General features: G+C 46.1%; 1 protein-coding gene across 1 annotated transcript in view; it reads right to left on the minus strand.

Annotated features, from left to right (window-relative positions):
- Positions 1 to 25,256, minus strand: part of LOC147709751 (protein LEG1 homolog) — a 117,660-nt gene that overhangs the window by 77,132 nt on the left and 15,272 nt on the right. Inside the window, exon 2 of the mRNA XM_086928217.1 lies at positions 23,158 to 23,244. Coding sequence (XP_086784343.1) covers positions 23,158 to 23,244 — 87 coding nt within the window. The remainder of the gene's footprint in view (positions 1 to 23,157; positions 23,245 to 25,256) is intronic.

The following is a 25,256-nucleotide window of genomic DNA, read 5'->3' on the forward strand; positions in this document are numbered from 1 at the left end:
TAAGGAATGGTATTAAAGACTTTGGGTACACAGAGAGATGATGGGTTGTATACCTACTTTCTATATTTTTTTCTTTGTTTGCAGACATGGTTATTGGCGCCAATGGGCCCTCGTTTGTGGCAGGTTCACCAGCAAGATCTTCTAAGTGGCACTCAAATTCCCCAAAAGAATAATTTAGGGGTGGTAGTACACACTGCAGAACTGATCCTGACATTTCTTTGATATCTGAAGAACAGATTAATGAATGTGTTACTTCTTTAACAGAAACCTTGAGGTGAATTGCTGGTGGGTATGCAGGATAATCCTCTGAGGTTTATTTTCACCCCTCTGTCTTTCATTTCTTCTTGCAATGTTTTACCACCTTTAACGTCATCACTGCTTCCCTGGAAAATGAGCTAACTGATCCTGATCTGTTGTCTCCTAGAGGGAAATATGACCAATGGACGAAAAAATACCCAGTGCAACTTCAGGCAAGATCCATCAATTACAGGTTAACCCTGCATGATACCATGTTGTCAAGAAACTGGAAGTGCACTGAAAAAGCTCAGATCCTAAACTAGCTAACCAAATGATGACTTTATGCAAAGGTGGTTTGGATCTTTCTGTTCCAGGCATTGTAAGTACCATGTTAGCAATTTCCTGGACTATCTTCTGTTATGACAAATGACATCTATTGGGAGATGCATGATTGATAGAGTGGAATCAGCCCTCAACAAAAGCTTTGGGTTTAAGAATAAGGCCATGAGAGCTGGTATTTATGCTGTCTAATCTTCTTATCCCTTGTTAACAATAGACCATCGTAGCCGTGACTCAAACTGGTGAAGTCTGTGTTAGTGTGCAGTATGGAACTATAAGTGAAGTTCCAGTAAACAGAAAATGGTGATGTTCTGAAGCTACTGCCTTTGTCACTGTGACTAATGGTGTACCCAGACATCAGGCGGCAGGTATTCAGAATTAAAGTCTATGAGTTTGTCTCTCTTGGGAGTCAACTTGAGGCCATGCGGTGAAAGACTTTTAAGAATCAGCAGCTTGCATAGGTTTTTAAGCACCAGTTTAAACCTATTAGAGCTTCCATTGCTCTACCACAAAACATCATTTAAGACATTTCAATGATCCAGCTGGCCAATGTCATTACAACTCAATCAATCAACCAATCACCATTTGAGTAGCGCAGCACTATCACCCTTAGCGGTACCTGGGTGCTGGCGGTGCTGTGTCTCCAGTGAAAAGCCGGGTCTTGAGTTTCTTTCTGAAGTCTGCCAGAAAAGAGAGCTGTACGGAGGTGGAGGGGCTGGGATTGTGATGGCAAGTAAGGCAGAGTGCAGGTGTCTAGTGGGCAGGTGGAAGTTCAGTGGATGGTTGATGCAGGATGGTCCTTAGTTGTTTAGAGGCTTGTAACGTGAATGATGATCTTGAACTGGCATCTCTTCTGGATGGGTAGCCAGTGTAGGTTTCTGCAATAGAGGTGATGTGGGACCCTTCAACTTCCTTTTGAGGTCAAAGAATCCAATGTCCATCCTTCACTTCAATAAAGCTACAGAGAACAAACAGCAGCTCTGCGTATGCAGACCAGCGGCTCAGTGTTCCAATTGACAACACCTCTTCTACTTCTATCAGGTCGGAGCAAATTCAATAAAGATGATTGGTTTAAAAAATATATATATTTTATTATTTTATCATTTATTTATTTTATTTATTTATTGTGAGCCTTGAAGTGTTTTTGTCAGAGATGCCAATTGGACTTTATAAAATGTTCTCCAGATTCAACGGTCGTTTTTGCTCCCTGGCCCAGTGATTCAGTTCAACAGATGTCCTTGTTGCACAGAATCTCAGATATGGTTCTGAAACAACAATTATCCCTGGTTTCAAATGTAACAAACTTGATATATCTTTCTGGTCAGAATGAGTAATTACAGCTTAGTGAATGTAAGACTTAAATGTACAGGTCTAACTGTTTAAGTACACAGTACCCTGCCTTATGGGCTACCTAGGGCCTACCTAAGGGATGACTTATCTGTAATAAAAGGGGAGTGCTACGCAGTGTTAAAGTGCTTTGTAGCCACTCCCTAAACATGTTAAACATGGTAAAGTTGGCTTAGGCCTGATTGTTATATTTAATTTACTTATAATTTACTTGTAAAAAGGAATACAATTTACCCAGTAGTTCTCCTGACCCAATATTTGACATATGTTATGTTATGTTATGTTATGTTAATAAAGATTTGTAAAGCGCGCTAACACTGATTGGTTTCCTGGTGCTGACAAAAGACAGAGAACATGGCTGACCGAGGAGCTGATCGGGATATTATTGATATGCTCGTGTGTAGAGCCAAGTTTTTAATGCTTTCCTGAATGTCAGTAGATCCGAGCAGGACCGAATTTCCAAGGGGAAGGTGTTCCACAGACGAGGAGCCAGTGTTCCAAATCTGCAGCAACCAGAACGTTTACGTTTAAACTACGGTATCTGTTAGAGGCCCAAGTGAGCAGAGCGCAGATTCCGAGACGGGACATGCTTGATGACTAGTTTGTTAATAAACTTTGGGCTCTTACAGTGGAGAGATTTGAAAATTATGCAACCTGTCTTAAAGGTGCATCGTTGGGCCACAGGGAGCCGGTGGAGTTTCATCAGTAGAGGGGTAGCAGGTTGCCATCTAGGTTGATTCAGAATCAGTCTGGCAGCATAGCTCTGTACCATCTGAAGGCGTTTCAGGAGGAATAAAGGTAGGCCCAGGTAGACAGAATTTGCGTAATCCAGGTGGGAAATCACAGTCGCAATTACCACCTGGGTAATGGCTTCCAATGTTAAAAGTCGCCGCAACTTCCGAATTTTCCTGAGTTGGAAGAAACACTTGGAGACCACCTGGCCCACCTGCGTTTTTAGTGAAAGATTACTGTTCAAGGTGACTCCAAGTGTCTTTGCCGAGGAGGAGGGGATGGGGGCTAGGCCTAAGTCAGATGGCCAGTAGTGAAGGCCCCAATACCTAGCGCTGTCTCCAGTGAGAACCAACTCGGTTTTTCCCGGGTTCAATTTTAGGTGGTTTTGGTCCATCCAAGCTTTGATGAACCTCATGGTTGACTGGAAGTTGGAAATCGATGCTTCGGAATTGTCAATTGAAAAGATCGGTTGCAAATCGTCTGCATAATTGAACACTGTAACTTGTTGATTTCTGAGAGCCTGAATTAAGGGGAGGATGTAGATGTTGAACAGGTGGGGTGACAGGGAGGAGCCCTGAGGGACCCCGCATGTGATGATTTGTTTTGCGCCGATTAGCTCTCCAAGTCGGACTGCCTGGGAGCGGTTCTCCAGGAAGGACTTCAGCCAGCTGGCTGCTGTGCCCTGGATGCTGGCATGGGTGACACGGTCGATCAAGATGGAATGATCGACCGTGTCAAAGGCGGCCGACAAGTCCAGGAGCACCAGGGCCTGAGGAGAGCGTTTGCCTATGCCGTCTAGAAGGGTGTCAAGTACCGAAGTCACCACCGCCTCCATTGAGTGGGCAGATGGGAATCAAAGCAATTAGATTCCTCCATAAAATTAGATAGGCACTTGGCTACGTGCACCTCCATTACCTTCGCAAGGAAGGGAAGTAGGGAAATCGGGCGGTAGTTTGCCTTACAAGTTGGGTCGGCCCCGGGTTTTTTAAGGAGTGGTATGACCGTGGCTTCCTTGAAGGCCAGGGGACCTAAACCGGAGGTTAGTGAGTCATTTAGGAGGGTATAGGCAGGGGTGGGAAAAGCTGAGAGGCAGTCTTTTAAGATATAAGGGGGACATCTGTCTGATGGCACTCCGGATTTAATTCTTACTAGTAATTCCTGGAATTGTTCCGGAGTAATGGAGGGGAAGCTGCTAAGGGTGCCAGTGTTATTGATGGTGACTGTTGTTGGGACTGTGGAACTCGAGGGTTGTGGTATGCTAGCTTTTATGTCTGCTATTGCCTCAATGAAGTAGACATTAAGTGAGTCACAGAAAGATTGAGTCGGATTTAAACTGGGACGAACACTATCCAAATTTGTTAACTCGTTAAAGATAGAGAAGATGTCTTTAGATCTATTGGTCGAATTGAGTATGCGAGCAGAGAAATAAGCAGATTTGGTGGAAAGAATGGACTTCATGTATTCTTTCCTAGCCGTGGTGAATTTGCTCTTTAGGTTCAAGGCATAATTGCGACGCCATTGTCGCTCCAATTGGCGCACAGCCAGTTTCATTACTTTTAGTTCAGGGGTGACCCATTTTTGGGCATCTGCTCGTCGGGCCAAATTGACTGTCTTGTACGGGGCATGGGTGTCACTAGCTGCTTGTAGCCAGTGGGAGAGGTTGGCTTCGGAAACATTAATGTCGGGGTGAGAGGAAGTGTTGGTGATGGCCAATGTCTCAAGAAAAGCTGACCTGTCTAAGGAATTCCATTTCCTTGCTTGTCCTCCTGCTGTTGTGGCAGTTGTCCTAGGAGGGGAATAATCAAGGTTAAATTTGAGAAGAAAGTGATCAGACCATAGGCAAGGAGTGATGATTGGCGTTGTAACTATTGAGGCATTAGCCCAGATCTGGTCTAGAATATGACTGTTACAGTGGGTAGGTGATGGCACTCGTTGTGAAAAATTTAGGTTCGTAAGGAGCTCCGTGAGTTCACTCGAGTGGGGACCTTCCAGGGGGTCATTGAACAAATAATTGAAATCCCCTACCAGGACAATCCTGGCATGGTCCATAGCCAGGTTAGCAATTTGCTCGCTCAGTGCGAGAGGGAAGGATGGCATGGAATGTGGGGGCCTGTACAGAAGGACACACGCTATTGTTATGAAAGAGGTGTCAAATTTTAACACCAGATTTTCATAGTAGATAAATGGCCATGGACAGGGGGTCCTACCAGAACTGAGTTCATTAGCACAGTTCTGAGTGTTGATTTTAGAATATTGCTTTTAATTCTCTGAAATGATTTTCTGATGTTGTATTATTTATGGGTTTATAACGACTTCAAGTAATCATACCTTAAATAAGTTTATTAATATATTCCTTTTATACTAATTGAATAGAAGTGGCAATAAGTTGTGTAGTCTATTATACTGTGGATGAAAACCATGTGATTGCCTAACAGAAGAAATGTAATTTCTAGAGGGGGCACATCAAGGGAATACATATAGGGATGCATTGTGAGGAAGTGTAAAACAACTTCAATTATTCATGTAGTCATGTTCAAAGATTTTCTTCTGAGTTGTGAAAGCTGAATTTGTGTATGTAAATGTGTATGCATTTGTGTATCTATGTACCTGGAATATTTATAGGGCAAACCTAGCTAAAAGGCAGCAGAGCACTGTGTAGGATCAAAGACAACAAAGCAGTAAATAAGCAGATACCTTAAAACAGCAACGATATTGCCCTAGAAGCAGCTTAAAGACAAGGACTCACCACGTTGACATTGAGTTTGCTTGAGATCCTTCCATATTTCATTAGGTCCAGCAACATATATGCTTAGTTTACAAGTATTTAAAGTAGGTAATGAAGGTGAAAATGATTCCTTAACTTACATATGGGTCAACAATGTTCCAGGGCAAAGACAGTGAACTTTTAGACAAATTACAAATAAAGGTTTTGAAATCAATTTTCTGGGTCCTAACGTTGGCCAGAGTTTGGTTTATTAAACCAAATGTTGGTGAGTCACATGCTTTTCTAAAATGCATATTTACATTCTATTTATCGGATCCTGAATCACTTGCATGTATGTGCTGGCGAGAAATAAATAAGAAAGTGTATACCAGTGCATGGAGATTATACTTAACGGAGAGATTGAATACCTTCAAGCTCCCACTCTTTGAAAATTTGGAAAGAAATAAGACTGTTTTAAAACAGATCTTTTTTTCCCAACAAAATGTTATTGTCAACAGCTGTACCATACCTGGCCAAGTCAGGTTAACCAGCAGCACAGTGTACAGAGTAGCAATAGTGATGTCAACTTTTGAATTGCAATATAACAGTTGAAAATATAATACAATCAAACGCATTCTGCCAACCATAAACAAGAGTGTCATACATCTAATAAACAATACAATGCATGCCATTCCTAGCCCTACCTATACAATGACAGCCTTATTCTCCCATCACTATACAGCCTTTTCACCCACTACTAGAGGGTGATATTGGGTGATTTTGAAGTTGCTTTACTAGGCGGGGGAGGGAGGCCATATTGAAGAAGGAGGACCTGCCCAGCATAGAGAGCGGTAAATGCAACCAATAGCGATTCTGTGTCTTAACTTGAGCCCATAGCGGGCCAGGTTCTTCTCCCTAGACACCGACTGGGAGGACGACAGATGTACCCCAATATATTTAAACACATCCTGGACAACTTTCATCTCGCCTGACCATTCGCCCATGTGGCGACCTGCCCCGCAGGTGCTATAGATATGATTTCCATGCTTTCCTATAGAGTCCCGATGTCTTGCCAAAAATCTGCATCATCCGAAACAGTCTCGGTCCCGACCGGTCTGTTTGTGTAAGGAAGAACAAAACATTGTCTGCATACAAAGCTATGCAGTTGGAGACCTCCCAGGACCATTCAAAGCCCCGGCCAATCCATGCGCACCCAGGCTGCAAGCGACTCCATAGCCAGAGTGAATAGATAGGGAGAAAGGGCACAGCCCTGGCTCGTGCCCCGTCCAATAGGGAAAGCCTGTTACGTGCAGTTGGCAATGCGAACCGACATGGTAAAATCAGTACACAGGAGCCGAATATACTGAAGAAGGCAGGGACCAAAATTTAGATGATGCAGGAGTGTAAAGAGATAGGTCCAACTAAGGGAGTTGAAGGCCCTATCGATATTGGCCACTAGAAGTGACGAAGCCTCTTCCAGGCAGTCCGCTGTCGCTATCGCATTATGCATGCGACGGATATTATGTCACCTGGCACGGCCCGGCATGAACCCAGCTTGAACGGGATGCACTTGCTCTGTGATGTATGGCACAATGCAGTTGGCTATGACTTTAGTTTAGCTTCCATATTAAGGAGTGATATCGGGGGATAAAAAGCATGGTGTTCACGAGGTCTGCCCGGCTTCAAAAACACCACGATTTTCTCATGGTGCCATTCTCGTGGAAGGTGATACGCGTCAAAAGCGGCATTAAGTGCCGCTAAATACTGGGTTTTCAATAGGGATTAGTATTTTTTTTTTTTAAACAGTTTTATTAACTTTAAATTTGTCACATGCAGAATAGCAGTAATATACGTTCCTTTACATAAAATAAGAAATTAACAATTTCGTGCACAGTGTTTCAATCCAACATTACAGTTCTGTGACCCACTTTTTTACATTTCCATTTCTACCGTTGGTGAAATACACAATTCTCCTCCATTAGTTTTCAGACCTTCGCGTGGGGCCATGGAAGACGAAAAGCACTGATTTTGCTCAATTAATGGCATATCCTGAGTATTTGCCATAGTTTGTAACTATGTTCAGTAACCTATTTATAGAGGTATAGGGGGATGCTAAATAGATCAGAATATCGTCTACATACAGTGATATTCTGTCCTCAGTGTCCGCCTCCTATTTTAGGCTTCTAAGAGCCACATCCCATTTCACCCATGACGCCAAGGGTTCCAACACGAGGGCGAAAAGTAGGGGGGACAGGGGTAACCCTGTCTGGTCCCTCTGTGCAGCTTAAACGTCCACGACGTCTAATTATTCACCCTCACTTGACCACGCAGCTCAGTGTAAAGCAGCCTAACCCAATTGATAAACTGTGAACCAAACCCCAAGCGGCAAGCACTTCGAAGAGATAAGGCCTCTCCATGGAATTGAATGCCTTGGAGGCATCAAATGATATAATTACTGCGTCCTCTTCCATACATTGCTGACGTACCCAAACACTATGTACCTGGTGAATGTTCAGTGGCATGTTTCGTCCCGGCACAAAGCCGGATTGGTCTGCGTGAACCAAGGAGGGGAGGACAGCATTGAGGCGTGACGCTAGAGGTTTCGCCAGGACTTTGGCCTCCGGGTTTATCAAGGAGATTGGCCTATACGAGCTACCACAATTCACCGGTTTCCCGGCTTACAGATTACCACTATGGAAGCCAATCTTTGATCTGCGGGCAGTACTCCTTTCTCTAGTCTTTCTGTGTACATATCTTTCAGGTGGGGAGCTATCTGTAAGGCCATTGATTTACGGAACTCAATTGGAATCCCGTTGGGCCCCATTGCCTTCCCTAACTGGATGCTAAATATGGCTTTGCAAATTTCGTCATCTGTGATGTCGGCTTCCAAATCAGCTCTGTCTGTCTTGGACAATGAGGGCAGAGTTATATCTACCAACAGTTGACGAGAGTCCTCCGACGTATAGGTAGTGGAAAATGCATACAGCCTCTCCAGATAATCGACAATTGCTTTCGCTATTTCTTGAGGGCCGGAGACCCATGTATTCGAGCCGGTGGATAGTTCAGGAACCCGCCTCTCTCCCTGCTCCCTTTTCTCTAGCCAGGCAAGTATTTTCCCAGCTTCATCCCCCATTTCATACACCCTGTGATGTGTACAGAGTAGTCGTGCCTGGGCTTTTTCTCGCACCAGAACTTTATACTCAAGTCGTTTAATGGTTAAGCGGTGTGCAGTGGCCTCACTGGGTGAGGAGTTATTTTGCGTCTCCAACTGTTGAAGTTCATTTTATGCTTGTAATATTTGCTCATTATGACGGCGGATATAACCTATTTTTAATTCCACTGCGTGCCCTTTTAACACCACTTTGTAAGTTTCCCAAATAGTCTGCGCTGAGTCTACTGATCCCATATTTTCCAAAAAATAACAGTCTGTCTGCTCGGTAAGCTCCTCCTTTATGTCAGGGATCGTTAAAAGCCATGGATTAATAACTATGGAGCTACACTGCTTTTATTGGTAAAAGGTGAGCTTTACCCATACTGGGGAGTGTTCCGAGATCCCCCATGGGAGCCCATGAGGATTTTAGAAATGGCCAATGTCTGCAAGGTGCGTAAGGAAGTAATCTAAATGCGACATACTATTATGTGCATTAGAGTAGTGGGTGTAATACGACATGTGTGGTTGCAGTGAGCGCCATATGTCTGTCAGTCCCATGGCTTGAGCCAATTCCATAATTTGAATGCTGTGACGGGCGGGGGGTCATCGGGGAAACCTATCCAGTTCTTCGTCCATGGTCAAGTTAAAGTCACCACCCAGTATCAGGGTACCATCTGGGAGGTCGATAAGGATCTTGCCTAAGTCGCTGAGTGCTTGCTTTCCCAGCACTGGTGGGAGATACACTGATACCACATTTATGGGCTTCTCTTCCCGGGTGGACCCCATAGACGCATATCTTCCCTGCGGATCTGACCACATACGGGTGGGTATGAGAGCCAGGCCCTTTCGCACTAGAATACCAGTCCCCCTGGAACCAGATGTGAACCCTGCACGAACCAATAGTTTATACCTCCACCTGCTGAGAGCCCTGCAATTGTTACCCACAATGTAAGTTTCATGTAGCAATAAAAGTCTGGCGCCTGTATCTTAAGGTATTGCGATACCACTCCCTGCTTTATTTTGTCTCCCAATCTGTTTACATTCCTTGTCAAGGTGGGCAATTTTGTGATCATGGTACTACCCATGCTGAATCATCAGAGAACACACTGAGACCACAACAAGGGTAAATGATTCCTTCAATGTTTAGGCATCTGTCTACCTTAAACTGGACTGACCATATGGTGCGGAGCACTGCGTGAACTTCAGCTGTCTATACCGCGTCAATTTAGGAAGGACACAGTTTCTCAAATCTAGTGTACAACACTGTGCAGCATGACATTTAACATTAACACCAACCTAAAAAAAAAACCTCTATCCCCCTCCCTGCCCCCCTGCCAGTGGATTTCAAACTACCCACCCCCCAACAAGCAGAGAGGCGGTTGCCCACCCCCCATATGCGAGGTGCTTGGTGTACAATCCTCCCACCCTCGCCGTGAATTAAGGATGGAAAAATATTACAAACCAAGTCATTTTGATCCATGCAGTCTCATCTTAAGCTTTAACCATATGAACAGCATATTACCTACAGTCCTGCTTGGGTTAACATTTGCAGATCATACCTCGCTAGCGACGAGTCCATGACGAATACCCCAGTACCTTGTCACGTGTCCTAACCTGTACCCAGGGGCCTCAGGAGTCTCCCAGGCTACGATGTTTAGAGTTCACTCTGCCCCACCTTGTCAGCCCTTCAAGGATGTGATCTGCTCTTCCTGAGTTGGGTCGTCTCGAGGTGTGTCCCAATTGTTTAGTCTGTTGCCTCTGAGTCTCTCATTTCTACCGCTGTTTGCACTCCCAAGCCTTCACCAACGCTCCAGCCATTCCAGAGTCCCTTCTAGAGATGAGAAGAACTAAGTTTTGCGTTCGGATTCAACCCAATGGTGGGCGGGCGCATGCCGTTTGAAAGATAACATCAAGGTTGCGAAAGTTGAACACTCGTGCTATAATGGGTCTCAGAGGGGCTCCCGGTTTTGGCCTACCCCCAGGGACCCGATGGGCAAATTTAATAGAAAAGTAACAGGACAGGTGCTTCGGCTGGAGCTTGGTCAGCAGCAGGTCCTCAAAGAAGAGGGCTGCAGCCGGCCTTTCCGCCCGCTCCAGGACTCCCAGGATGCATATGTTGTTCCTGCAAGCTCTCCCTTCATAGTCATTGAGGAGTCCTTCCATTTTCACCTGTTGATCATAGAGTTGGGCCACTTGTTGCTTAAGGAGAGCCATGTCAGACGTAAATGTCACAGTAGCTTTCTCCATGTCTTTCACTCTAGTGTCCATTTTCCGCAAATCGTCCCATTTGAGGAAAACATCAATGTTAATGGAGTCAATGGGAGTCTCTAGCGAGGTCCCCACCCCAGCTATGGCCTCCATGATGTCACGGAGGGTGAGATCTGATTAAGGAGTCTGTGACTAAGGATCTTTTGTTCCCCCTTGGTGGTAGCATCGTCCTCCTCTGCTGGCCTGTCGAGTTTTCTGGTAGGGCGAGTGGGACCGTCCTCAGGTGGGTGAGTATCAGCAAGGTGCAGCCCTGGTTCTCCCAGTGGTAGTTGAAAGGTGACGGGGGATTCCGTGACCCCACCACAAAGCCCTTACAATCCTTCCTGGGCTCGCACAATTGTTGGTGGCAGGATTAGTAGTGAGGCAATGCGGGTCGTTGGGCCCGAGTTCCCATGATTTCCAGCCTCTGTGGGCCCCCCTAGATCGGGGGCGACCAGCCTTGTGCTCTTCGCTGCCCCTTAGGAGCACAATCCTTCCTGCATCTGCACTAGGCCGTTAATGGTGAAGGTGGGGCCTTTACCCGGCACGTCGATGTCCCCGTCTCGGGCCCCCTGCTGCTCCCCCAACTTCACCAGCGCCGCCGACCCCCTGGGCTGTGTGGCAGCGCATTCTCACAGTCACGCAGTCTTCCGAGTTGGTGGCGCCTCTAACTGGATGAGGACGACCGTCAAAGGGGGTTCCCAACTCCGGAGCCACAATCTTCTTGGCCGCTAAGCTGGGGCCTCGATTACCTTCAGTGCCATAGTGCCACCCCCACCGCTGAATCACAGGGTCCACCTTCTCCGAGCTCTGCAATGTCCACCTGCAAGCTGCAGGATCGGCTCTCAGGCAGTCCAGGGTCTCCCAACTGCTCCCACTCCCGCCGCAACCCCGCGTGCTCACCTCAGTGGCTGGAGGTATGGGGAAGGGCCACCATGATTTTCTTGCAGGAGCCCCAATGACGCAGACTGATGCACCGTTCTGGTGCTATCCTCACAGCGGGCTGCTCGCTCTCAATGGCCTGGGCTTCTCCGGAATCCGTACCCTCAGAAACAAAGGGGTGTCTACTGGTTTGGTGCTGGATTATGTCAGAAAAGATGGCGAGGGCAGCAGAGCCGCCTCAGAGTGCGCCAATTCCTGATGGCTGCTAGCCTCGCCCCCGGGAGGCCAGGTGCTTTACCAGGACGCATCTCGGAAAGTGTCCTCTGAAGTTCCTCGATCGTTATTGGGACATCTTACTCACCGAATCTGTAAGGGCCCATGGAGGCATGTCATCTATGAATAACCTCTCTGGGGGCCTATAAATCTCTGAAAAATCTGCAAAGCTTGCTGCAATATGCAGCGGGTCTGTGTGTATCTCCCCGGTGTGACCACTAACAGCTGGGAGAGTTAGGGGGCAGAGCGCCCGCCAACAGAGAAGATGCAGCAATGCACTAGACTTGTCGCCCCTCTAGCAAATTCTACTGTGGGTAGCCATCCAGGTGACCCTCTCCTCATCCATCAGCTCACTGGTGTATACCTGCTGCGCATGAAGCTATTGTCTGCGCGCCTCCCTCTCATCTTCCCCTCTGCTCCTAGAGTCTAATTCTATTATCTGGGCTTCCGTCTGCACCAACTTCTAGTGGCGCTGCCAATGCTGAGCAATGCAATCAGCAATGTCGACCCCCTAAGTGTAGGCTTCATGGCCTTACACAGGGTCTCTGATGAATTAACTGTTCCTGTGTTGTGGGAGTAATATTCTGTGATTGCAGCATGTACTGCACTGTGCATCCTGCAGGTGCCATGATGATAATTGCAAGCAGAAGTGGGGATGTCTAGAGCTCAGTCATACATCCAGCTATACAGGGGAATGATCAGAGAGGCCCCTGGGTAAGATCTATTCACCACTAGACTATGTGCGTGTATTGCAGATATGTAGACATAGTCGATGCGAGAGAAAAATCTGTGTGTACTAGAAAAATATGTATAGGTGTGGTCAGTGAGGCAGAGCCTCCTCCATGTGTCGACCCAGTCCATATCCCACACAAGAAGCTGCAGCTTAGACTTGTGTGCCTCCATTGGATGACTCTGGCTGTGCCATCTATCAGAATGGGGGCAAATAGTGTCATTCCAGTCACCGCCCACCAATGTCAAACCCAAGGGGGCCTCTGCCCACAGCATCAATAAATGATCTGCAAGGTTCTATGTTAATGGAGTAGGGGCATAGACACATCCTAGGATAAGCGGTTCACTGTATCAAGTGCCTGTGATTATGATATATCTGCCCTCGGGGTCAGCCCATAATTTATCATGGAGGAATGGGATCCTGCAATGAATCAGAACAGCTATGCCTCATGAGCCTCTGGTAAATCCGGAATGGAAGGTCTGAACATACCCAAATCGTGCCAGGCATGGTGTTTTATTGCCTAATAGGAGTGTCTCCTGTAGAAGGACGTCTGCTTCATATCGCCTAGCCTGGCGCAGCACTGCCCCCCGCTTGACCTTATCCAGCATGTCACGGACGTTCCAGCTGACGACATGAAGCAGCCTATCGTGTTGTGTGGACATTTCTAGAGATGTATGTAATGGTGATGTGGGTGGATGGGACATAGTGCAGAGGTGGCTTTTATGACATTTATTTGGATTGGCATATTGAAATAAGAGTGCAGAGAAATGACACTCAAAAACATAAACAAGAATCTGCCCAGATCCTAACCCCCTCACCCTCCATCCCCAATACCTCAGTAACAATAAAGCTTCTGTCACAGACCCAACGGGGTCAGGAACTACCATCTGCCAAGGGATCCCATTGGCGCTACCCTTGTACATACAGATATCTGCAGTGTCAAGGAAAAATGTTAATAAAAGTAGCCATTGATGTAGATGCCTTCGGCATATGAGCAAAGTATTAGGAACAAGTCAGATAAGTTAGTATTCTGTCCCTCATGTTGAGTCCTCCACTCCTCGAATGCTGGACTTACTTCAGATCTTAGAGCATCTCTTGGATCTTGATCGGCAACGCTGTTTGTCATTTTTATGGGACAGCCCAAGGTCGGGCTCCCCGAAAATTATTCTGAGTACAATCTAGGTGGGGTGTGCGGCTTAAGCTTGATGGCTTCATCTGTCCAGGTGAAAACCTCTTCCGGAGAATCAAAAAAAGCATCCGCGATTTATAGATTACCCGCAGCCTAGCTGGGAACAGCAAGGAGACTGGATTTTTAAAGCCTGGCCTGTTGCACAATGGCATCTCTGTCTCTGTAATTTAATAGTCTGGCAATGATGGGCCTAAGATGGACACCTGGTGGTGGCTTCTGTAGCAGGGTCTGATAAACACGTTCAACTACAAAGCATGGGGATAGGACTACCGCGGGAAGCCATTCGGTCATTCCCTTAGCAAGGAAACCTTCCATGTCCTTGCTCTCACAGCCCTCGCAAAACCCCACCAAGCGGAAGTTATTTCTGCACACGCATCAGTCTGCGTCCTCCGCGCGTATTGCCAAACCCTTTGCATCCTCAACCGTAGAGACCCTGACTTGCGCTTCGGTTATGCGTTATACTGCGTTGCCGAGATCTTGCCTGAGCAACATTACATCCGAGCGGACCGCTCCAATCTTGGCTTTGAGCGTGTCCCTGGACTGTGTTATGGCCACCAGTATAACTGCATTGTCATACATGGGCAATGCAGATTCACCAGGCTCAGGGTTTGGTACCTGAGGCACGGCGCCAGCATATTTATCAATAGTGCTTTGCTTTACCGTCATGGCAGGGAGAAGGGTAAATGGATGCACGGACATCACTCCCAGTTGGCTCGGAGGCCACTCACTCATATATAGTGCTGGAGATAGCCACAATTCAGTCCAACAAGGCACCACCAGGGCTAATAGGCATCATGCTATTGTCAAATAGTATCAGCCACACTCCTGTGCCGGATTCAGCAGGGGGGGGCGCCCATGTGGACCCTGACATAAGGACACCCCCGGGGTCTGCTGCAGGCCGCTCACACCAATAAACAAAGTATCTTGCAGCCCAGTATAGCCGCTGATGAAGAGGCGGGGGCAGCCACTCCGGCCTCCCATAGTGCAAAGGAAGGTGCGGGTCATGCCCGGCCGCGTCACCAGGCAGGCGGCACCTCTTGCCCTGCTGGGCTGCACAGCACAACCCACAGCTTGTCCCAGCAGGGGCAAGGACAGCATACAGTATTGAGCAGAATGCAACAGGCTCCATACAGCGGCAAGGGCGGCCATGAACACCGGCCCCCAATCCAGTCGCTCTCACCATCTGCAGATGCAGGGCCAAATGCCAATATTTCAAGCAACCCGCAGCCTGATATAGCTGCTGACCCCGCTGCTCCCGCCACATGTAGATGTATTGTGTTAGCCACAGTGCCTCCCTCAAGCCGAAGTCCTCGGATCAGGGAGATGTTTCACGCTACCCAGCAGGAACCCCGGAGATCGCCAGGCCCGGCTAAGTCTCAGCAATGGGTACAACAGCAAATGCCACCAAAGTCACCAAGGCAGGGGGGCTCACAGGACGGCTGCAAAGGTTGAAGATATAGAATGGTAAGCCCATAAGGCAGGATAAGTGACGGATTTAATTAGGGCTACCAGGAGCTCCTTTATGGGACATTCACCATGTTGGAACGCCTAGCCACGCCCCTCCAAAACAGATTTTATTTCAATCAACTAATTTTGCATAATTTTTATTGGATCAGGAGACAACAGCAAAAAAAAAACATGCATGGTTAGTTGTTAACTTGTATAATTAAAACAAACTCAAATCTTATTTAACCGCTTATTTAAAACCAGAGTTAAGGGATAGACTTCTTAAGTTAAGATTTGGGCACTATCCAACAGAGGTTGGGACCACAAGATGGGTAACAAATTGTCAATCACAAAATTGTAGATTGTGTGGTTGTATCAATTTAACATTATTGCAAATCCTACGTATTTGCCCCAGACTGCGTCAAGACAGGCTAAAACCAATATTTAAGTTATTAGAAGTGAGTACGCACTACCAAGCGATTATATTGTGCATTCAAGGGCATATTACTAATCCAACAGTTCATTTTTGTTAAAAGTATCCTCTTAGCTGAAAAAAAACAGACTCAGGTTGAACCCTTGGTCATGTTAGAGAAATAAAAAGACTTTTCTATACAGATATTGAAACTAGCAAAAATGTCATTACATCTAATACTGTTGATAATGTAAGACATGAGGCATAAAAGTTCTTAAGAAACACAAATGACCTTATAAATTAAGTTACAAATGTTTATAATTGGACACAATATGGGGCAATTCTATGTATAGCTCGTCACATGGGACTGCACAAAGATATTTAACTATTGGGCTGAGAGAGGCTGCTAAGATTGACCGTATGATGGTTTTATCAATATGTAGAGACATGGTGATCAGTAACGATATGAAATGTTTGCATTAGGCTATGAATAAAATATTGTTTTTTGATATTGTATGCAATTTTAATGGTTTTTTATGGTACACTATTTCTACCACAATATTTGTAATGAACGTATTTAATGATTCTGTTTTATGAAACCTATTGTTTTTACTTTCCATAGTTGTAATTTTTTATTATTTAAAAAAAAATGTCATTCATTTTTTTCCTCCAAGTTGAACCCTCTAAACCGTTCTCAATTTTTAATGACAGGGTAATAGCTGAATGATCTGAAAGATGAACCCCTACATGAACTACCTGGCCCACCCCATCAGTCAAACTAGAATCAATAAGAAAATAATCTATCCACGATCTATGACTGTACTTCTTATTATAAAAGGCATAACCCGGTGACTGACCAGACCTCAATCTCCAAATATCGCACAGTCCTAACTGAAGCATCATCATCTTCACTCTATTTGACATTTTGGTATTCACCAAAGCCCTACTCTTTTCTGACTGGTCTAACTTATGATCAAGGACTGTATTGAAATCACCTGCCATCGTTATTTTTCCTGAGAAACTTAAAACTTTCCTGGCCAGCTCATCTAAAGGCGTGACATCATCCTGATTCGGATCATAGTATCCAGTAATAGAGTACAACTGGCCTGTTATCCTCAAATTCACAATCAGCCACCTACCTCTAACATCCGCAGCATTAACCACAACTGAGCAATTTACCCCTTGTCTGATTTAGACCGCAACTCCTTTTGTTACCGTCGATTGAGAAGTAAAAAATGCATGAGCCACCCAGCGTTGGGTTAAATAAAGTTCTTTACTTTCAGGTCCTGTTAGATGAGTCTCCTGCAAAATTATAATTTGAGCAGCAGAGTCCCTTAAATATTTCAAAATTAAATCCCTCCTGGGTCTCACACATAAACCATTTACATTCCATGATAGCAATGTCAACTCCTTTAAACTACCACCACTCATAGCAGAGCCAGTAGCCTACCCTAGACAAGCTAGCGGAAAGAAAGTTCCTGAGGACTTTTTCACATTTTCCCCCTTACTCTTACCCTTACCCTTAGCTCCCCCCAACCCCCCCAAGCCCTTCCCTTCTCTCCCCTCCCCCCCCCCTCTCCCCACCCTGGAAAACCCAACCAAATTACCTATGGCCCTACCAGGCCTTATGGGTGCCTGCAACAGACGGTAAGCGGTGTCGTCCAATGCAAAAAGAAAGAACTAAAAAGTCCTCCTACCTTCAGCCGATTTAAGTCAACATTTACCAACTCTATTACTCACTCTCCATCTGACACTGCTCCAAAAATCTGTCTACATCTTCCACAAACCGAAAAGAATGCATCTTATTCTTCCACATAACCTTTAAAAAAGCTGGGAATTTCAATTGTACAGTTGCTCCCAAAGTCCTCAAAGGCTCAATCCTCTTGCCTATTTCCCACTGCCTATTAGTGGTTACAGAAGACAGGTCCGATCTCACCTCCACTTTCACACCATCTACTAAAATAGCATTCTTTTTGAGGGCAGCAGCCAAGATCTTCTCCTTCAAATTATAAGTCAAAAATTGTATCAGAATTTTTCTATGTTTTGAGCAGTTAGGGTTCAACCTGAAGGGATCGCGGTGTATCCTCTGAATATCCATCAGGATCTTATCCTCACTCTCTTCGAACTGCAGCTCAGTTTTCAATAACTGCACCACAAATTTCTTGATATCTGCTCCTTCCTTACCCTCGGGCAGCTTCAATTGTTTCTCCGCTGCTTGTTCTCCAATCTTTCCAGCCTTTCCTCATGCTCCCGTTCCTTATACCTGATAATCTCCAACTCCTTTCTGTTATCCAACACTTTCTCCCGAATATCCTTGACCTCTGCCTCCAACGCTACTGTACGGGAGCTCAACTCATCAAATGTAGTCTCTAATAGACTACACACGGCTCTAATCCCTTCCTGATTTAAGTTAGAGACTTCAAAACCCTTGTGCATCTCTATATTTAGCTTCTTTGAAAAGGGCAATAACTGGAAGGTCGGAATCATCCTGCTCTAGAGTAAGTATGGGCGAAATTTCGTGCGAAATGGCAAAAAAATCTGCGAGTTCGCGAATTTTCCCGCGAACTCGCAGATTTTTGTGCAATTTGCACAAATATGTGACCACGTGTGCCCGTAACTTTGCCAGCGCGCCAAATGGCGCCGAGGTCCCTTGAGTGAGCTGGCCATTATAATGGGGACGGGCGGGAAGACGTTTCATACCGCTAGTGTGTGGTGGACGGGGCCAAACAGGCGGGGCCTCTATGCGAGTTCACATGCATCTTGTTTATAAAGGGTCAAAGACTGAGCAGAGCAGCAGATGAGGAGAAAGCAGCCTCCTAGTCATAGGAGCTACACGGGGATGGCGCTCGGGAAACTCATGGATGCAAAAATACGTTTGGCACTGGACCCCAGAATCCTTCAGATGTCCAAGATAGCTCTGCTGCGCGTATTGGTACAAAGCCATTCCGATCCTGCTCAGTGGGTTCAGGCGCATGCAGCTACTGTTGCTAGACAATGTCCCATCTCATAATAAACTGCCCCGTACAGGCATGTGCTGGCGCTGGGCAGTAGGGTGCAGTGGCATGCGGGTGCTCCACGCCTGGTACATGCGCATACCAGTGCCAGGGGGGACACGTGTTTATTGGTGCTGTGTAGCAAGTTATGACTTTACATTTTGACTGCACCAGACGGTGGTACCACCTACATGGATCAGGAGCCTCCAGGCACCAGACTTCATGGTGCAAGAGCATAATGGTGCTGTACGTTACGGGTATATATGTACTGGGGCAGGGGGGCACTTAGCACAATGTGTGCTCACACTCAGAGGGCTCCCAGGCAATTAAGCACAAATGATTTTCACACTGAGAGGGCTCCGGGGCAGTTCAGCAGCACGGGGGCTCACAACCCCTGGGCAGCTCAGCAGCATGGGGGCTCACACCCGCAGGGCTCCCGGGCAGTTTAGCAGCGCCACCCTCTGGTTAATCACTACCACCCTCTGGTTCATCACTGCCACCCTCTGGTTCACCACTGCCACCCTCTGGTTCACCACTGTCACCCTCTGGTTCATCACTGCCACCCTCTGGTTCATCACAGCACCCTCTGGTTCACCACTGCCACCCTCTGGTTCAACACTGTCACCCTCTGGTTCATCACAGCAACCACTGGTTCACCACTGCCACCCTCTGGTTCATCACTGCCACCCTCTGGTTCACCACTGCCACCTTCTGGATCATCACTGTCACTCTCTGGTTCATCACTGCCACCCTCTGGTTCACCACTGCCACCATCTGGTTCACCACTGCCACCCTCTGGTTCACGTCTGCCACCCTCTGGTTCATCACTGCCACCCTCTGGTTCATCACTGCCACCCTCTGGTTCATCACAGCACCCTCTGGTTCACCACTGCCACCCTCTGGTTCACCACGGCCACCCTCTGGTTCATCACAGCACCCTCTGGTTCACAACTGCACCTTCTGTTTCATCACAGCACCCTCTGGTTCACCACTGTAGATTATGGGGAGAAAGCACACCTGCCCAGCCTCAACCGGGGGCTGGTTAATGTGTTACTGAATTTGCGCTTCAAGTCGGGCACCTGCTTCCTTATCTGTAAGTGCTTCCTGTTGTGGTTTAATTTTTGTGACAGCCTGGAGCATTGTGCCATACTTGTAACTATTCTCTGACCCTGCTTTTAGGGTCAGAGCAGGGTCAGAGAATAGTTGCAAGTAGGCAACAACTCTGGAGGCGCCGCTCAGAAAGCACTTACAGGGTTACAGCAGGTGCCCAAGTTGAAGTTAATATCTTTGTAACCATTTTGTAAATGGTTACAAAGAAATTAGCTTCAACTTGGGCACCTGCTGTAACCCTGTAAGTGCTTCATGGACTTCAGTTTTTGAAAATCTGTCCCGCACGCGATTTGGCGGATTTTTATGCAATTTCGCGAGATTCGCGGACCGCGAAATTGCTGAAAATCCAAAATTTCAGCGAACGGAATGGATTTTACGCCCATGCTTACTCTAGAGAACCCTCCATCCCTTTCTCATTCCCGCCACTTTCTGAGTTGGACTTATCCACTTCCTCCCCTAAAGAGGCCTGGGCCAGTAGACAAACTCGCAGTCCCACCAAGCCCTCCAGAAGGTGGGGGGTTTCATCCAAAGACGAGATGGTGTGCTCTATAGCCCCCCCTGTACTCCCCGCCAACACCAGTTGCGTTGTGACTTGGTCTTCCCCCTCCAAATCCATAGCCAAGACCTGGTACCGGTTGGGACTCAGGTGTTTTGAAAAGCTCGCCAATCTAGTATCGACAGAGGCCCACCGAGATACCTCTAGCTCCCCCTACAAACACGCTGCTATCTGACCTGTTTGATTCAGCTTAGGTGTCTCCACAGAGACTATTGGAGCTATTTGGACAGGTGGTGATTCTCTCCACAGAATCAGGGTTTTAGGCAGAGTTTTAAAAAATGAGGTGAGGGAAGGGGTAATATTCACCTTCCTCTCTAGTATACCCACCTTACCAGACTTGTTTAATCTACCGCCCTGCTTAATACACTTTTTAACCGTGCTTTTAGGCATAACTCCTATACTAGTTTCAAACCTGCTGCTAGATGTACCTGCGTCCTTAAGTAAAACCTTCTTTCCCCCCGCCCCCCTCCCAGCACTCCTCAAGGTGTATCCAATAATCGAACCGTCAGCGCCTCCCTTCACTCCCTTACCTCCCATGCTGCCACCAAGTTGAAGGACTGGAAGGTGCTTTCCTCCTCCTTCTCTGGGGGGCCTTAACTCCTTGCCTCTACCTGAGAACCCCCCACCCTGGAACAGAATCCTAGAAGCTGCGCGCCGGCCTCTCCCGACCTCCGCAGCTGCTCTGCTCCAGCAGAGCTAAGTTCTTGGTCCTGACTCCGCCTCCTCACCCAGCAAGCTCTCCGAGCCCCGCGCCGCCATACACTGACAAAGACTGCCAAAGACTACCAGCCGGACCGCTCCCCTCGCAAAATTCACGGAATCAGGTAGGGAGTGATATCCGATCACTTTTGCAAGCTTTCACGCCCCGCGCAGGCTGCTAATCTCACGCTCCACCGCCTCCGCCGTCACAGAGACCTGCGACCCGCACCTAGCCGGCCGCCATGTTCTCCTAACCTCTGCCGTTTCCATAATTGTAATGATTTTTATAAATTGGACAATACAGAATACATGAATATGCTTAGTTTATTTATCCACTCAGCCTTTTTCTAAAACAAGACTCTGTTCACATGACTACCTCAAAACACAGGTTTTATCAACTCACGCATGATCCATAACATAACTTTCTCCTTCCATCCAGCATTGTTGAGATGATCGACAAGTGGAACATTCTTTGGTGGATATCTTCTTCTTCAAAGGCCAATAAATTATACAATTAACTGTTTGTGATTTCCCATTTGAAAAACATCTTACAATGTTTGTAAGTTCTTCTTGTTCAGAAATGTTGAACCTGCTTATCTTAAATGAGTGATACTAATAATAGCCAAGGCACAGTGGAGGTCCACAAGACTTTGCCAGAGAATAATAGGGTAGAATATGATTGCTCCAATTTGTGACTAAGCTGTTCCAATCTTGCTGAGTGTTGTATGTGGTTTGTGGCTTTCCGAAAACTCTGGTCCGAATGTTGTGAGGAAGATCAGATGTCAGTTTTTTGTCTTTCTAGATAGATATGCTAAATACAGTTGGTATGCATATATCTTTTCGGATCTTGAAAAAATTCCAGAGCCATATTCACAAAGGTATTTTTGTCCAGCAGGAATTCACAAAGGGATTCACAGTAGGCGTAACTAGATTTACTAGTGTGTATTCCTCTTCCATGAGTGTAGAGAAATCCACAGTAGCAAATCCCAGTTAAAGTGTGGAAAGTGAGCATTCCCGAATGGCTCCCCGCACTCTTTCCACTCTGGAAACGGATGTAGATTTACCCAGCCAAGGACATCCGTAAATCCTGTTCCTGGATGGGAAGGGGAATGGATTATCCCCATGCTGAAGTCAGAAGACCCTTTTCCATGGGGAAAATATATTCTCAATAGATAAAAAGTGGTTTTGCAAAGGAGGCTTCTATTTGTCCTTTGCAGAATTATCCTCTGTGAATAACTCTGTACATGTGGATTAAGAGCCTTTGCGAAAAGTAACATGACAATCCTAAAAAGGCACTTTTGTTACATTTCCCAAGTTTACTTCTGGGAATGTTGGTGAACATAAAATAAAATGTAAAAAATGCATTTAGGCAATGCAGCGAGCTCAAGGTAAATAGTTTTATATAATTATTAATTTAATTTACTCCTGTCCGTTGTATGTCTGAATCCACTCCCCCCACCCAACTCCCCCATCCCACCGCCTGCAGCACTCCGTCTGCAAGCCGCCACCCACTCCCTCTGCAAGCTGCCACTGGTAAATAGGGTACAATAATCTAATGAGCAGAGCATTGGATAGTTTCAAAGCAAGTGAGAATAAAGACAAAACTTATTTTATTTGTGACATTTTCCATATTTGCTACCAAGTAAAACAAAGAGACAAACACTAGAGCCCTGGAAAAAACTCTAAGGATAGCTATTGAACAAACCAAGGTATTGGGAACAGACAGCTATGTAAACATAATATATAACACAAATGGAGAACAGAGAAAGCAACATTCTAACAAAGCCATTTATGAAGTTATCTGAATGTGAATTTTCCAAGTACTGTTTTTGCATCTAAAGTACTACTGTAGTTTTCAGTACCGACAATTAAAACACGCCTTCTATGATGATAGCAGAAAGAGTACTAAGGGTCTGATTTAAACTAGTACCAAAATTCAATGGCAGTACATCCCATGGAGAGAGACCAAAAGTAAACAATTGGAAACAATGCACAAAAGGTGATGTAAAGGATGTATTATCAGCAATGGTACTGGGATAGGTTATACAAGAAACATGGTGCTACAGTGTGTACCACAGTCTGTTCCTTATCTATAGAAGAAAATACTTACAAGCCCACCAGCTAGAAGGAGATATGCAGTACGGGTCTTCAGATTTGTCGCCACAGGTTGTGCTCTTTGAAGGATCAGCCAATCTCCCTGAAACACAAACCAGAAAACAAGTGTTGAAAGGAGAAAAGGCATTTGCTTTTATTAAAAATACAGTGATGCACTGTGCAAGGAGTATCGCGTAGGGCTTTTGAAATGCCCCGGGTCGATGTTGATGGTTTGGTTCCAGGCTCTTCTGCTTCACAGGCTTTATATGCTGCTCTGTTCATCAGCTGTGCTCCTGCCCGATTTGCTAGTTCCAGGACCAAAGTTGCTCTCTGTGCCAGGCAGTCTCTGGTGCCTGTGGTGCTCTATGTGCCAAACCATCTGATGAACTAACCCAGCTCTATGTTACAGGCAGTCTTTGGTGCCTGGGGAATTCTGTGTCCTATATTATCTGATGTACTAACCCTATTCTATGTGCCTGGCAGTCTCTGGGGCATTGGGCATTGTGTGTGCCATACCATCTGATGTACTAATCCTTCGACATGTGCCCGGCAGTCTCTAGTTCCTGTGGCGCTCTATGTTCCATACCATCCGATCTACTAGCCCTGCTCCATGTGCCAGGTCTGCTCTCCATCTAGAGATGCTTTGAATCACAGGGACCCTTGGCCTTCTGGTTCTTCGTTCATCTGGAGTCATCCTATGCCGGAGCCATACTGTGCGCATTACTGTTGTTGAGCTGAAGTATGTCAAACATTCTTCGTGGGGGTGATGTTGTATCCTCAACACCCATGGGCCACGTATCCCTAAACGTCTCTGCCCGCACATCGCTCGCAGTGGTGATGTTCAATTTTCAGAGCATGGGAGCCGCCATCAGTGTTTGACTCTGAAGTGATGAAGATTGGGAAAAATTAAAGCATCTCACAAGAAGAAGCATAGGAAGTGAGCCACGCCCATCCAGTGGGAGAGCAGGAAGGGATTGCGGTATGTATTCAGTGGTGCAATGTCCCCTACATTTTCACACTCATGTAGCTTTACTGATAAATAGAGGAAACAAATGATACTGTGTAGAAATCAGGTTTTAGTGAGAATTGATCACTTGCACATTTCATCCCCATAAAATTGCTTTTCCATCACACTTTAGAATTACAAAAGAGAGTGCTTCATTTGTGCTTTCCTAACTGCTGACATATTTTGAAACATTAGTACAGTTCAATTTGTGTTTTGTATTGGTAAAAAATGAACATTCTACAGCCTTTCCTTTCACCCTTAGCAAGGTTGTCATGTAGTTTATATTGCAAACTCTCTCACTTTGCAGTCAGAGGAGAAAAGAAATAAACTTCAATCACAATGTTTACAGAATGAGCCGAAATCTGTTAGAAGACTGAGCCTAATATTGGACCTCTGTGAAAAGATTAATAAAAAAATCTTTATTAAACATTTACTTTGAGAGCTGCAGAATGGTTATTTTGGGGGTGTTCTAGCACCTCTCACACTGTTACTACCAGCGTCCACGATTACTCCCTTAAGTATCCCAGAGACATGAACATCTTTTCAATATTTTTTCTGGCAGCATCAAGCGCAGGCGCTGGCACCCCATGCAGAAACTGGCTGCATGGGACCAAAGCATATCTTCTCCCTCTGGTAAATGAATGACTGATTCTGTTGCGGGGACTCCGAGCCTCCGTATCCACTGTGATTTTGGCGACTATCACAATGTGCATGTCCTGATAAACACCAGGCCCTTTTCCCCACGCTGAACTGCAGCCGCTTTGACCTGCTGAAATTGAACTAAGAGTGTGATCTACACACTGAAAGCAATCAACATCCAACCACTTGCAATTGCAATCGTTGTGCACTTGGGTGTTTTTGTAGGGATCACTATTTACTTAGCTTCTTGTAATCAGGCTCTTAGAGCTAGTAGAGGTAGCTGTGAATCAGGCTAGAAGCTTAATGAATAAGGTTGGAAATCTAACTGTAGAAGAGCAGATTTTTTGGATGTACAGTCCCGATGCAAAAATGTAATTTCACTGGCGAGTTGTTGGACGACATGCTGTCGCAAGAGGACCGTGTGATTTCGACCTAAGACCCAGTCTACTCTGAGGGAACTTGTATCTATC

Source organism: Lissotriton vulgaris, chromosome 6 (genome assembly GCF_964263255.1).
Source record: "Lissotriton vulgaris chromosome 6, aLisVul1.2, whole genome shotgun sequence".
Taxonomy (NCBI): Eukaryota; Metazoa; Chordata; class Amphibia; order Caudata; family Salamandridae; genus Lissotriton; species Lissotriton vulgaris.